Raw genomic sequence first — 15,873 nt, forward strand, 5'->3', positions numbered from 1 at the left:
TTTTGTTATTAAAAAAAAAAACAGGAAAAATAGTTGTTTAGCCCTATTTTTAAATTCACACCTAATTATTTTTGCTTCAATGAAGATTTACTAAAAGTGCTTCCCATGAGATTTTATAAACAAGCACTTCCTCTCCCCTTGGGTTGATATCAACATCTAGACCAGACCTGTCCAATAACAGCTTTCTGAAACCATAATAATTTTTTCTTAAGATTTTTAAGTAATCTCTATACCCAATGTGGGATTTGAACTCACGACCCTGAAGTAGATGAAGAGTCACATGCTCTACCAACTGTGCCAGCCAGGCGCCCCAAACACAATTATGTTCTATAATTTGCAATGTCCATATAGTATTGCTAGGCACTGGCTATATTTGGCTGTAGAGCACCTCAACTTTATTGCAATTAAAAAAAAAAAAAACTGGATTTTCTTAGTCACATGACATCTAAACATTTGAAATATGCTTATGTGTGTTTGAAGAACTGAATTTCAAAATTATTTAACAAACTTAAAACCAGGGGCGCCTGGGTGGCTCAGTGGGTTAAGCCGCTGCCTTCGGCTCAGGTCATGATCTCGGGGTCCTGGGATCGAGTCCCGCATCAGGCTCTCTGCTCAGCAGGGAGCCTGCTTCCTCCTCTCTCTCTCTCTCTCTGCCTGCCTCTCTGCCTATTTGTGATCTCTGTCAAATAAATAAATAAAATCTTTAAAAAAAAAAAACAAAAAAACTTAAAACCTTGAGGAGCACAGAGCTAGACCATGAATTAGAATCCAATGTATGTATAGGCCTCCAGACACCCACCTGTCAAGAACACTATAGTAGTGTTGCTTTGGGTAGATAAATGTGACCTCTAAGTTCCCTTCTAGGTATTACTGCCTCTGCTGAGAATCTTCCTACTGTCCCTTCCTGCTTGACTATCAAATTAGCACAATCAAGTTTGACAGTTGGTATAGTACTTTATGTCTATTAGTATTCCTATCATGATTCCTCCACCATTATTAGACTATCAGAGCTATTAGAGGAATCTTGTCTTATGTCTATCCCTCTACCTAGCATTTAAGATGAATGCCGCATATGAAGTGCTTCAATGGCTAAAAAAAATTACACAAAAAAACAGAGGGGCTACCTGTTAACAATTCAGCTGCCACTCTGGGCATGAGAAGCTAGATCATAAATCCAACTCCTATGGGAAGGGGCACAGCAGGCATACTTGGGAGTGTCATTTAATGAAAACAACATGGCTTGCAAAGAACTTTTACTTACTTTTGCTTATAGAAATTTTTCATTCCTGGGGATTTTAGATTGCTATTCCTAATTTGGCCTTCATACAAGACAAGTGGTAAAATCAAAGGCAAAAATCTTATCAAATAAAGATGAAAATGTAAGCACTCGTGCAAACAAATCATTTCAATAATTCAACATAATCAGGGGTGCCTGGGTATAGCTCAGTCATTAAGTGTCTGCCTTCGGCTCAGGTCATGATCCCAGGGTCGATCAAACCCCGCATCGGGCTCCCTGCTCAGCGGGAAGCCGTCTTCTTGCTCTCCCATTGACCTTGCTTGCATTCCCTCTCTTGCTGTCTCTGTGTCAAGTAAATAAATAAAACCTAAAAAATAAAATAATTCAACATAATCACAGTTCAAAAGAATCTACCATTTATCAAAAAATTATAAGCTTACTTTGGTCTATAGTATAAATGCTATAGTAATAGTTCCTGGGTTTGAAATATATGAATTTCCCAGTTTTCTTCCTGACACCCAGACTAAGTGTTCCTTTGCCTATTCAGGATTCTTTCTCATAGCCTTATATCCGGGACATTCAGACATCAATTTCATCATCTTTTGCTGAGCAATATAGGACTTCTTAATATTGGACTGTTAAAAGGCAGCTGAAATATGTCCTGAAAATATCTGTAACCATTTTGACATAAAACCTTTCAGCACTTTTTGCGTTAAAAGTGGAAACATTTATAGAGCTCATCAGAAAAAGGGTAAATAGGCCTCATATACATACTACTTATTAACAATATCACTTCTTTACTTCATATAAAAGAAAATGTGCTTAGTTCAATTTGACTTCCACGCAGTTTCTCCACTTGTCCACTGTATCTAGCATTTGTGCCTGATTAGTACCTGAAACAGCACTCCACAAAATCATCACTAGCCTCCACCTCATAGAGAAGTGCTATGGTAAGATCCAGAATAAGTAAAAACAGAGTTCTCTAAGGAGAAAATGGCTCTGGTACTGGCTGGGAATAAAGCCTAGAACATTAAGAGTTGTTCTTAAGCACTTTTTTCGAAGACTGCCGTATATTCCTGAACATACATATTATGCATCTATTTGTCTCAAAAAGTGCTCTCTTTGGGAAGCCTGGGTGGCTCAGTTGGTTAAGCAGCTGCCTTCGGCTCAGGTCATGATCCCAGTGTCCTGGGATCAAGTCCCACATCGGGCTCCTTACTCGGCAGGGAGCCTGCTTCTCCCTCTGTCTCTGCCTGCCACTCTGTCTGCCTGTGCTCGCTCTCGCTCCCTCTCTCTCTCTCTGACAAATAAATAAAATCTTTAAAAAAAAAAATGCTCCCTTTATAATCTACTTAAAAAGAAAACTGAGCCGCATTTGTGTAGTATGTTAGGATAAAATACTAATATGGGATTCCCTGGCTTTTCAGAAGTCAAGTTACTTCACTTTTATGAAAAACCTACAGTAGCACCTGGTTTTGCTAACCAAAAGAAAATCTGAAGAGGAATTTCACTTTTACGAAAAGGAAAGGAAAATATAGCGAAAACGGCTTGTCTTGCAATAAGCCCTTATAAAAGCAGCACACAGCCCATGCATGCATCTAGGGGTGCCAGCAAGTCCCTTCCCGGGGACTGTATTCAGCATCAAGCAACCACAGCTTTGAACTAGGTCTGTGAGCATCTGTGCTTTATCTCGATTTATTTTGTGCACCTGTTAGCAAGATGTATTCTAAGGTACCAGGTAAACCTGGGAGAGATTATTTTTTGGTGAGGGAGAACTCAAACAAAATTCCCATATAAATTAATGGTTATTGTTGCTTTGCTTTATGCCATTTTAGCTTTCAAAACGTTTCACAGGGACACTCAACTTTTGGGATAGCAGAGGAAACCTGCACTGGGTACATACGTTCAACTGCTAATCAAAGTGTAGTCAGTGCTTGGATCAGCTAGCAACTGGCTTCGCCTGGAAGCTGGTGAGCAATGCAAAACGTCCAGCCCCACTGTATTTACCCCTCCCGCATCAGTCTACATTTAAGGAGATCCCCAGGTGATTCAGGTGTATGAGGTTTGAAAGGAACTTCAACTTATCCTTCTTCCTGTCAACAAATGTACATATTTAAAATTATAAGGTGAAATGAGGAAAAGGTGTATTCATTTTCTAACTGCCAGATCAAGGATGATTCTCAAGGGCCACCTGACTGGCTCAGTTGGTTAACTGGGCTCATGTCCTGATCTCAGCGTCCTGAGATCAAGTCCCATGCTCAGCAGGGTATCTGCTTCTCCCTCTTCTTCAACCCCTCCCTCTGCTCCTGCGCTCAAATAAATAAAACTTTAGAGGGGGGAAAAAAAAGGCAATGATTCTCAAGACTTGCATACAGTTTTTTAACAATTGGAATGGGCAATATAGATGAAGATTTCCAAACTGAAATTAATCTATGGGCAAACAGTAAGGACAACCCAGAAAGCTCAAGCCATTTATTGTAAATTTCTGATGTGTATTATCCCAGGCGTTAGAATATGCCAGTTTATGTATGTCCAGTTCATTATATGCAAATCTGAAAACAAGAAAGTTGAAAACCTTAGAACTTTAAGCTTGGTAGCAAAACAGGTCTTGAGCAGATGTGAAACTATTATAAATGGTCTTTAACCCAAGGGCTCTGAGAATTCCTGTTCTGATGCAGAAATGTTAAGGCAGGAGTTTGGGATCTAGACACAAATCTCACTGGAGGTGTGATGCCCTATATGTTATGTGCCCTCAAGACTTCCAGATAAGGGTCCCTTAAAATACATTCAGGAAAGAGCTGGAGAAGACGAAACCAAGTACCTGAATAAATCTTCATGCTAATGTTGGTTAAAAAAACAAAAACAAAAAACCCAATATGATGCCTTAGAAGCAGTAATATAGTTAGATGGGAGTAATAAATTGCCTGAACTTGAATTGTGAAGCTCAGTGGGGGGAGGAGGTGTCAATTTGTGAAAAGGCTAGTAAATGAATTTACAGATGGCAAGGAGCATGAGCTTTCTGAAAATTTTCCCAGACCAGAACTTAAAAATGATAGAATACTAAAAGGGGGTATTCTCCACAAATGTATGATCAACCCGAAGTAAGGTAAATGGCACGTTTTGACCTTCGTTACTAATAATCATAAATATCAACTCCATCAAAAATTAAGCCCACATCTTCAAGTTATGTTTCTAGTATGCACTGCACAATTACAACATGTTGCCATTTATTTAACAAGACTCTGAAAGAATGGGTCCCCAAGATCAAATATATACAGTTTTAATATTGGATATATTTACATAATGGAACCACCTCATGGTCCAATGTTAAGAACAGTGTTTCAAATTCCTTTTAAAGATGTAAAAAAAAATCTGGTAACTCAAGCTCAATTATGCTTTTTAACAATTCCACTCCCCGTCCCCAATTTTGTCTTTCTTTTAAATAAATACTCAGACCTGGGCACAACTGCACCTAATTTATGTTAAGAACTGCTTTTTGGGTAATTTTGCTCCCTGGTGAAGTCCTGTTCTACAATAAAGAAAGCCCTATGTATGTCTCTAAGACATTTTTAAACATTGATGAGCAGAGGTAAAAGGTTGTGTGCGTGCATTTATATCACTTATACTCATGAGATATAAACCCTTTATAAACAAAAAATTACTGGTAACTGCCTTAAGTGATTTACTTTATCCTTAAAAATAAGATGTAAACTTTGCAAATTGCCATTCTGAATTCCTATTGTATTTTTTCATACTTTCCTGGTCTGTACTGCCTAACTTTACCTTTTGTTTTTTAAAAATGAGTTTTTTCATTTATGCTTTTCAGATTAGGGTGGGGTTTTTTTTGTTTTTGTTTTTAAACAAAGGAGTACACCAAAATAAAGCTAAGGACCAATTAGTGCAAAAATGCATCTAATAAGGCTCTCCAGAATCTAAGGATCTGCCTCATTTCTGAACAATGAAATTAAGGGGAAAATCATTATGATTCACATTCCCTTAAAAAAGAGAGGCTGAAGCAGCCAGCTATCAACAGGAAAGCTTCGTTCCATTCACCACACTATTGCTTGCCACAAGAGAATACCATGCTCTGGGAGATTAATAACCTAATTATCCCAGACATTTGGGTTGGCACAACACCACGTTTCCTTTACGATTCTACTCTTCAATAAGGAAATGTTAAAAGGAGCCCTCCAAAGAAAACTAGGGAAAAGACATTTATACATACATTCACACGAACACATTCATACAGAGATACTGTGGGAATGGATTGTCTGCTAAGCTTAGCATTCTAATTTTAAATTCCATGCCTTCAAGGAGGGCTTGCCATTTTTGATCAAGGGATGGGAAGGGTAATAGGTTATGATCGATATTCTTTCAATAAAAATTATTCATATAGGTTCCTATACAGTACAGTTCAACATTAAGTGCAATTCTGCAAAAGAATTGGGGAGTCATTTTAATATTTACAAGAAATAAATCAGCAGAACAAGATTATATCAGATAGGCTGTGTACAGTAGCTGCGGCTTATAAAACATACCAGTAATTTGTACCTGGTGAGTATAAAGAAAACCAAGGCAGGATTCAGATGTCTTTACAACCAAGGGAGTACACAGGGCATCAACAAATTAGAGGACAAAAAAATTCACATTTTCTACATTAAAAAAAAAAAAATTACAGATCTCACAAATGTCTTTGAAGACAAAGAAAAGGCCAAGTCCTCTGAAGGGTGGGAAAGAAGAAGAAATCTGAAACGGAACTCTAAATGTAAAAAGAGTTTTACTTCACAAGACCAATTTTCTTGGCTTCTGTTTCATATATCAATAATCTCCACATTTTGACTATAAAAACTTCTGCTTCTTCATCAAGTACCTAGAAAAGAAAAAGAAAAAACTCAAAAAACCAGTAACACATGTAAGATAAGCAATCATCAGCATCTCCCAATAGTGGCTGGTATTTTATCACTTTCTGTCGTTGTTCAAGATTTTATTTATTTGTCAGAGACAGAGACCGAACCCAAGCAAGGGGAGTGGCAGGCAGAGGGAGAAGCAGGCTCCCCACTGAATGAGCACTGATGCAGGAGGATCATGACCTGAGCCAAAGGTCACGCTTAACCCACTGCGCCACCCCGACATCTTGTAACTGGTATTTTAAAAGGCTTTATACATTGACAATCATTTACTTTCAATAAAATGACATGAAAGGAATTGGTCTAGTGTGAAAAATGTTATTTAGTAAATAAAAATTACAAAAAAGGATTGTGGGATGGGGGAGAATGCATTCAGCCAAATTCCATGGCTTACTAAATACTGACACCAAAGTATTTTATACAACTTTCATTCTTTCAATTTTACAAATACATATATACATATATAGAAAAACTATTTCCTAAAGAAAGCATTTTTTTAAAGATTTTATTTATTTATTTGACAGATGGAGATCACAAGCAGGCAGAGAGGCAGGCGGAGAGACAGAGAGAGAAGCAGGCTCCCTGCTGAGCAGAAAGCCTGATGCGGGACTCGATCCCAGGACCCTGGGATCATGACCTGAGCCGAAAGCAGAGGCCTTAACCCACTGAGCCACCCAGGCGCCCAAGAAAGCACATGTTATAAAAAAAATACTAATTTAGGCAGAAGTAGTTATACAACTGCATAATTATTTAAGAGTACCTTATCTACCCCCAAAACAGCCTTAAAATTGTGACTTATTAAGTCCTTATTACGTATATGACACTGAATTAAATATTAAGTGAGAATATATGTAAAGCATTTAACATTGCTTCTGGGATACAGTAAAAAACAGTATGTGAATACTATCATCACCAAAAAAAACATGAGGCTACTGAATAAATATATGGTCTTCTCCCCTTGGGAAATTGCTAAATCATCTTCCTATCTATTTATGAGGTAGGGGAATTGTATTGTCCCCTACTCCTGCCCTCACACAACATGTAGATTTGGGCCTCTATACCAGAGTTACACTGAGGTAAAATGAACAGCATGTTTCTTTCTACAGGTGGCAGCTACGACTGAGCTCCAGGGTATCGCTGCTATGATGGAATATGGCCTAGTGTTGCCAGGTCTCTGGAGCAGCAGATTAAGTTAGCAGGTAAGCAAATGGGGGGGCTGCCTGGGTGGCTCAATCAGTTGGTTAAGCATCTGCCTTGGGCTCAGGTCATGATCCCAGGGTCCTGGGATTGAGCTCTGCATCAGGCTTGCTGTTCAGCAGGGAGCCTGATTCTTCCTCTTCCTCTGCTGCACCCCCCCACTTGTGCTCCCTCTCTCTCAAATGAATAAATAAAATCTTAAAAAAAAAAAAAAGTTAAGCAAACCAGATCTTGGGCAGACTACATGGGTTCAAATGGCACTTCTACCTCCTATTAGATATGTGTCCTTGGCTAAGTCACTTAGCCACAATGAACCTCAGTTCTCTCACCTATAGAATTGAGCAAACATTATCTACATGATATTGTCCTACTGTGGGAGTTAAGAGTTAATAGGTACAAAGTGTTTTGGAGAGTTGTACCTAAGTGATCAGAAAGTACCTAAAAGAAGCCAGAAATATTTTTTTGTTTTGTTTTGTTTTTTGAAAAATTTCCCCAAATTTCTAAACAATGACAAGTAATTAAAGAACTTTAACTCAGAATTCTATGAGCCAGACTTGAGCAGCAATTTGAGAGAACTACACTGCAACCTTGGAAATAATACAGACCTAGGCACAAAAAATCACCAGCTAATAAAATGAGGAAACGTACAGTTTGAAAAAATCAGACTTTTTTTTAGAAGAAAAAGTCAGATTTTTAACAAGAGCAAAGTACTACTTGAACTAAATTTATCCAAATAAAGAAATATCTAGAAGGTGAGCTTTTGTCAGAACTGGTTGACAAAACTAGCCAACTGTCTGGTTTCTTCCCACTCTGATCAACAATGAGCCAGAAAATTAAAACAATGTAAGTAATTAACCAGTAAAGAATCTAATTATACTCCAAATATCATAATATTTCCACAGATCAAAATGGATTAACAATAACAAGTGACATCTTCACTGACAGAAACTGCAACTCAGCCAAAGCCAAATACTAGAACACTGAGGGTTTCTTTCTTTTTTGTTTTAAATTCCTTAACTCAAGCCCAACTATAAAACACTCTCTTGACCCAGGGATACTTTCCTAAAAAGAGATGGGAAGGCCAGGGAAGTGCAAATTCTACCCCCAAGGACCAGGATCTATTCATGTTTCTCCTTTCATCTGAGGCTCAGCAGTATGAAGTCAACAAACTTTTCACAAATTATCAGAAATTCTAAAAAAAAAAAAAGAGCTGCATCAGCCCGGCTGAGCAGCAGAAAACTAATGTCACCTGGCTTTAGACATCATATAGTGCCTGGACACATCATATAGTGCCTTGACCTTGTTGCTCCCTTTGGTTAGGCCCCCGCACTATACCCCTCCCTGACAGGTCTGCAGTGGAGAATGCAAGCTCTCGCAGGCACCTGTCATCTTATGACATGCTTGCTATTTCTTCTGACTCATCTGCCCTCTGCTGCCTTCCCACTCTGCCCTCCATTACTTTTTTTTTTTTTTTTTAAAGATTTTACTTATTTGACAGACAGAGATCACAAGTAGGCAGAGAGGCAGGCAGAGAGAGGCCAGCTCGGTGGGGGGTGGGGGGAGAGCAGGTTCCCCGCTGAGCGGAAAACCTGACGCAGGGCTCCATCCCAGCACCCTGGGATCATGACCTGAGCCGAAAGTAGCAGCTTTATCCCACTGAGCCACCCAGGCGCCCCTCTCCATTACTCTTTCCACTAACCACCCTCAACTTCCTTAATCATTTTTTTTATCTATTTACCTGGAAACTTGCTGTGCCCCTGAAAGACCCTGAGACACTGCAGCCTACTCAGGAAGTTCCATACTTTCAAAGCCTTCATCTCACAGGAGAGGGGAAACTGCTGGATCCTTCCTATTTCTGTGAACCGTATCTTCATCAAGATTCATGAGATCTCATGACACTCCCTTTCCACTCCAACAGCAGCTATCTAGCAAATACCTAGTCTTTCACCCACAACAGATGAGCACTTTGGCTGTTGGTTCCCGTATTTCTCTTCAATCCCTGTCCCAACACACAGAAGTTTCCATTTCTATGTGCATGACCCAGGCAGAAAGTTTATTATAGTCTTATTGACATCAGCTCTATCCCAGAAACTTTCTCCCATGGCCAAAGATGCATCCCACCTTCGTCAGGACGAATCCACCACTTGTTCTTAAACATTCTACTCTCTCACTATATCCACTCTTTCCAACACACCTCCCACAGCATCACTGGAACCACCACCCCGATTCACGTAACCGCTGGCTCTATGCCGACCTTACTGCCTTCTTTTCCTAACTTGGAGCTCACGGTACATTCAACCACTCTCACCTCTACAGTCAATTCTCTTCCTTCTTCCTTTCCTCACAAAGTCACATTAGACAAATGCAACCACTGACACAACTCTAATATCCAAATTAAATGCAAGTGGGGATTTGATGTTTACTCAATGGATACCTGTCCAACTGACAAAAGTTACACAAGTCTCTTTAAGTCTCAGTTTAGATGGTAATTCCTGTGATGCTTTTCCTAACTGCCCTCCCTACCATCAGATACTCCATCTCCTCTGCCTTCTACATTTTTTTACATTTACATATGACTGCAAGTATATTACAATACCAGTATTAGTGTATCTGCCTCCCTCCTACTTCTTTAAGAGCAGATGTTCCACCTTTTCATGCTTCTAGCACATTGTTCAACCCAGTAAGCACTTAATTAATGTTTTCTAAATGTGTGAGTAGATCCAGGATTTGTATTTATACATACAAACACGAAAGGCAGAATGAGAGTGTTAATGTAGTCTAAGGACATCCTAATGTGAGTGGTTTTAAACTCTTTTAGTGCAGATTCATATCTTAATTGGGGCTTCTAAAAAGAAAAGATTCTGGAACCAACATGGGTAAAAAATTAACCAAATACAGATTAGTTTGTTTACAGATATTAGAATATTAGTAACAGTAAATTTCTGACTTACCATGGCAACATCATCTAAAATGCTCTGAGGTGAACTATGAGCCATAACCTAAAAGAAACAAGTTAACTGTCATTTTCAAAATTAAAAAAAAATTAGCAATATAGCCAAGAAAGTTTAATGTACCCTCATACTAATATGGGAACTTCTTGTGGCTGAAAAAACCTTCTGTAAATTTCTTAATCTTCAGAATCCTACTCTCTTCAATGGAAGTTTAGACAACCTGGGATCTTAATCACTATACTATGTGCTCTAATTCAAATACAGAGTTACAAATTTCAATGCTACAATGATTACAAGTAGAAAGGGCAGACCAGATTTGCTATTCCTAATATTAAAAGAGCAGTAGTGGTGGAAAAATAAGCATTTCCTTAAAATGCAATTCGTTATTCCTTTACAGATATACAGTGCTTCTACTATTCTGTCTCTAAGTCTTATCTTTCAGATAGACTTATCTTCAGAAGACAATGGAAGGATGTGGTATACCTCAGTGATTAAGAGCACAGACTTAGCTCTTACTTATTATAGGACTATGGTCGAGACCTAACCTCCCCCTAGGCCGCAATTACTACATGTGTAAATGGGGATAATAATAGTAATTTACACTTGCTATGGTTGTTGGGAGGTTTAAAGGACATAAGATTCTATAAAATGCTTAACACAGTACCTCCCAAGAAGAGAGTCTGGGTCACAGCAAATTAACCAATAAAAATGACTGTTATTATGCTGTGAAGGAAACTATTCTGCTCCTCTTCCAAAGGATAGATGACTGAGAAATTCATGGGACAGGCTATCAGCTGTCTCCACAAAAACCCCTTCAACTGTATTTCAGCAGCATTCTAACCATTAAGACATGGGGTGGCAATGCATTCTCTGAGGCAGGGAGAGAGCAAAATTGGCAGCAGGGAGCAAATCTGTCCTCCTTGACCCTCTGAAATGAAAGCATGTGGCGCAGGGGTCTTAAAGTGGAGGAGTTAAGTAGCCATGAAATCTCTTAAAAAGTGAGAGTAAACCATCATAGACTTGGCTTTGCAAGATCTTTTAGAGAGTGTCTAATATTTTAAAAATATAAAACAAATGTTGGAAATGAAGGGAGATCAAGACTAACCTTAGAACAAACAAAATCAACTAATGTAGCTTCTTCTTCACCTATGTATTCTATAATTTTCTTATTAATCCACGGTCTAATCCGTCGTTCCATCAATATCTGCAAAGTAATGCATGGTTATTAAATTAAGGAATTTTTATTATATTTACTACTACGTCTATAGCCTCATGATTTTTCTTAAAACTAAAATACACCATGTTCTCATTCACGAGTTGAACTAACACAGGTATGTATCAAGATACAATCACTTGCTTCTATCTGATGAAGACTTCAAAGTACCACCAAGAATTTCCTCAATCATCGACGTAAATTCCCTGGCAGGCTAAGACCCCAGCCACATTAGCATCTCTACTAACAGAATCAGCAGACTTTATATGCTATGTTCAAAACCACTTCCAATAAAAATGATGAAATACAATTTGCTACTCACAGAATCCACAATAGACCAATCCAGGGGATAAGCAAAGAGCTCAGGTTTGGCTGTAGGAATTTTCTCAATGAGACTCTTAATGTGTTTACGCTTTTCTTCAGTGTTTACAGTGCCTTTGGCAGCATTTTTATCATCTTCACCATAATCCAAGGGAACCAGTTTCCTTTTTCGGGGTACATCATCACTGTCTTCGTCCTCAAATTTGTTAAAGACACTATCTACGGGGAGTTTCTTTCTCTTCACAGAATTAGGCTGACCAGGACTATTGGAAGCACCTATAGTAAAAATACCATATTAGCATGATGACTTAATTTTCAAATGTTAATTACGTTTTACAACCCACCATCCCTCAAGACCAGTGCATAATATACTTTCACAAATCTCAGAGAAAGATCCCAACTGTAAAAAATGACTCACTACTCACAAGTGCTAGAAAATTTAACTTTTCACTTCTTCTCAGAACTTGAAGCAGCTGCAGATATAGGAGCACTAGTAGAACTACGAAAACAATCATGAGCTAGAAAGGCATTTTTGAGTATTTTTCTATCTACCTACCAAGCAGCACGTATTTATTTTTTTCCTTAAGGCAAAATTTAAGTATATGTAGGGGATTAAAATAAAAGAAAGAAGGAAGAAAAATGCTAACGTACCCAGTTTAAGACTTAGTCCTATTTTTGGCCTATGTTCCTCAGGCTGTTGTTGATCTGGTGAATTTTCGTGAGGAATAATAATACCACATGGAGACTCATCCCCAGGAGTGTTGGGGGTTGCATTGCCACTGGCAGAGGAAACGGATGGGGCAGAACTGATGGGCCTCAGAGTTGGCTTGAGACAGGGCTTTTGCTCCGGCTCTTCTTCCTCTTCCATGGGCTCCTCTCGTTTTTCTTCTTTTTCTTGCTTTTCTTCTTCTTCTTCCTCTGATTCAGGTTCTTGCTTTATTTGTGGCTGTCTGCGCCTTTCAGCCTCTTGTTCCATCTAAAATAGAAAAATAACATGACTAACAGACCACAACCATACTCCACTCAACCAGCTTTCTGTTTTCCATTATCTTTCATAAAACCTTTACTTTTCATTAGGAATAATGAAATACTCCTTGCTTCTATCATCAGAAAGCTGAGCAGGCCTATACAGTATCTTAGGTACTCTGCAAAATGTTTTCTTATACTTTTAACATTTAAATATAAAATGCATTAAGCTCTTCAGCTATAACAAAGGCAAATACATAATAACAGTAGCTAATTTAAAAGGAAAAGGTATGTTTTTATATTTTTATTGAAATTTTATCCCAAAGTTTCAATTTATCTTTAAAGATTGTATTTATTTGAGAGAGAAGGAAGGAGAAAGGGAGTGTGAGCGGTAGGGGAGTGGGGGTAAGGGCAGAGAGAAAGGGAGAAGCAGGCTCCCCAAACAGCTGCAGGGCTCAATCCCAGAACTCCGTAATCATGGCCTCAGCTGAAGGCAGATGATTAACTGACTGAACCACCCAGGAGCCCCCCGAAATTTTATTTTAGAACAGATAGACAATCACAAAAGAGGCAACTCAAATCCTCAGCTTGGTCATCAACAATAATTTGTTCTATAGTAGCTGGCTCGCTCAGCCAGGCGAGCATGCAACCCTCAATCTCAGGGCTGTGAATTTCAGCCCAATGTGAGTGCAGCAATTACTTAAAAATAAAATCTTTAAAATGAAATTATTTGGTCTTTCTAGGTCTCGCCTAAGGATGGTAGTCACTTTTGTATTCATGAACAGGAAGAAAGAACTAGAAGGGAAACAATTTTCGGAGTCAAAAGCCTATACCAAAATGAACACTCTCCCTGAAATCATGAAAGATTAAAAAACAACAACAAAATGACCAAAAAGAGCATTATAAAAACTTGAGTAAATTCATCAATAACTTTTCTGAGCATGAAACAAAGAATGGAACAAAAAAACCCCAGGGATGCCTGGTTGGCTCAATCGGTTACACGTCTGACTTAGGCTCGGGTCCTGACCTCAGGATCCTGGGACTGAGTCCATTCTCAGTAGGGAGTCTGCTTCTCCCTCTCCCTCTGCCTCTGCCCCTCCATCCTGCTCATGCTCGCTCTCTCAAAGAAATAAAATGTTAAAAAAAAAAAATCCAGAACTATGTACCAATTAAAAATTGGTGCATGACATGACTTAACCCCATCTACAAACTCACAAAGCAGTACAATCTGTGAGGCCTTCAAACCAACTAGTAGAGAATTAAAACAAAAACACACCCAACCTAAATGTTACAATGGTAAGGATTTAAAAGACCAACCATATACCATGATAGTCAAGGAATGAAAAAAGACATAAAGTTATAAACTGGCCATATTCTGAGTGAAAGATTATACCCAAGTTAAAAGCACATCAGAAAAGAGTGTGTAAATTATAATCCCACTTACAAAATTCATGTGAGGGTATACATATGCCTGTGTGATGAGATTTTAAAAATCACAAATCTCTAATGATTGTACCAGGCTGAAAAGAAAACAGATAGTTTTTAATTTCTTCACTATTGTGCTACATATTGTCTGACTCTTCTATTTTCTCATGTAAGTACTTTATCAGAAGGAAAAAGAACACAACTTCATTTTGAAAAATAAAAGGGGCATATAAGAAAACATGGCTTCTGTTGACAAATAGGATATAACAGATTTTTTCAAGTTGATATATAAGAACTTACAATATTATTAGATTCACGATACTTTTTTTTATTAAAAAAAAATTTTTTTTTTAAATTTATTTATCAGAGAGAGGGGGGGGGAGAGAGCGAGCACAAGCAGACAGAATGGCAGGCAGAGGCAGAGGGAGAAGCAGGCTCCCTGCTGAGCAAGGAGCCCGATGTGGGACGCTGGGATCATGACCTGAGCCGAAGGCAGCTGCTTAACCAACTGAGCCACCAGGCATCCCAGATTCACGATATTTTAAGAACTAAAAACTTTTCTCAAATGACACACTACTCTTTTATGATAGACTCTTAAAAAAAGAATGGAGTATGCTATGTCCTATGCCAAAGTCCTTCCCTTTTTTAAAATGGCATGTTGCTCATGAAAACACCTTTATTTAGGAAATAAAAAAAGTTTAAGGTGGCCCCAAAAGTCCTGAAATGTCAGAACACCTTATAGGAAGAACAGGTTTCTAGGTAAGTTTTATTAGATGACATTCATTTAACATAGGTAGTATTTCACAGAAATAAAGGAATAAGACACAGAAGGATGTTTAGAATAATTAAAGCTGTAAATCAAATAACACTGACGATCTGTATAATAAAATAAAGAAAAACCATTAATATCCTCCCCCAAAACCGCAAGATCCATGGAGCATAAACTGCATTTCCCTTATGAGAGCACTGTTGTGGACTTGGGGTAACTCACCCTCTGGAGCTCTGCATCTGGATCCGGATGCCCTTCAGCCAGAAGGCGCTGCCTGATTTCCTCTAGCTCTTCCTTCTCTCTCTTCCTATCCCGTTCATCTGCTTCCATTTCCTTTTCCCTATCACGCAACCTTTTCTGAAGAGCGCTTCCTCTGAAAAAGTAAATCGTAACAGGCTTTGATACTCAAGGCAACTATTACAACAGCTAGTATCTCCAAAAGTACCTTCTTTCAAAACTGAAAGCTGCACACTGAGGGAAAGAAAAATGTCTTACTGTTCTGTATCTGAGAACACCCAAGACAGTGTGCTCTCTACACACACATGTTTAATAAGGAAGCAAGGTCTTGTCATTTACCACCATGCCTCATTCTCAAGTCATTCTCTAAGTATCTAACACAAGGAGAAAACCATTTTCTGAAGAAAGCAAGCTCTCATTCCACAGGGAAAGCCCAACACACACACTGTGTTTTCTTGAATGTCAAGTTGTGAAAAACTACTACAAGAAGGAATAATACCACTAAGAACAGTTCTCTATCTTCAATTCAAAGCAATTCTTTCCCTTATAGAAAAAAATCCTTGAAAGAAGTAGTGTATTATCAATAGAAAGCAGAGCTGCTCTCTAGCCAGCAGTACATCTCAGAATGCTGAAATTATATACTACTACTG

The 15,873-nt window shown here is 38.5% G+C and overlaps 1 protein-coding gene across 1 annotated transcript in view; it reads right to left on the reverse strand.

The window, feature by feature from the left end:
• Positions 1 to 4,501: 4,501 nt before the first annotated feature.
• RBM25 (RNA binding motif protein 25) overlaps positions 4,502 to 15,873 on the reverse strand; it is a 57,200-nt gene continuing 45,828 nt past the window's right edge. Inside the window, exons 14-19 of the mRNA XM_059373813.1 lie at positions 15,209 to 15,359; positions 12,478 to 12,802; positions 11,828 to 12,102; positions 11,398 to 11,496; positions 10,293 to 10,340; positions 4,502 to 6,107 (exon numbers count right to left, since the gene is read on the reverse strand). Of these exons, the coding sequence (XP_059229796.1) occupies positions 6,015 to 6,107; positions 10,293 to 10,340; positions 11,398 to 11,496; positions 11,828 to 12,102; positions 12,478 to 12,802; positions 15,209 to 15,359 (991 nt within the window). The 3' untranslated portion in view covers positions 4,502 to 6,014. The remainder of the gene's footprint in view (positions 6,108 to 10,292; positions 10,341 to 11,397; positions 11,497 to 11,827; positions 12,103 to 12,477; positions 12,803 to 15,208; positions 15,360 to 15,873) is intronic.

The sequence above is a fragment of the Mustela nigripes genome, chromosome 13 (genome assembly GCF_022355385.1).
Source record: "Mustela nigripes isolate SB6536 chromosome 13, MUSNIG.SB6536, whole genome shotgun sequence".
Taxonomy (NCBI): domain Eukaryota; kingdom Metazoa; phylum Chordata; class Mammalia; order Carnivora; family Mustelidae; genus Mustela; species Mustela nigripes.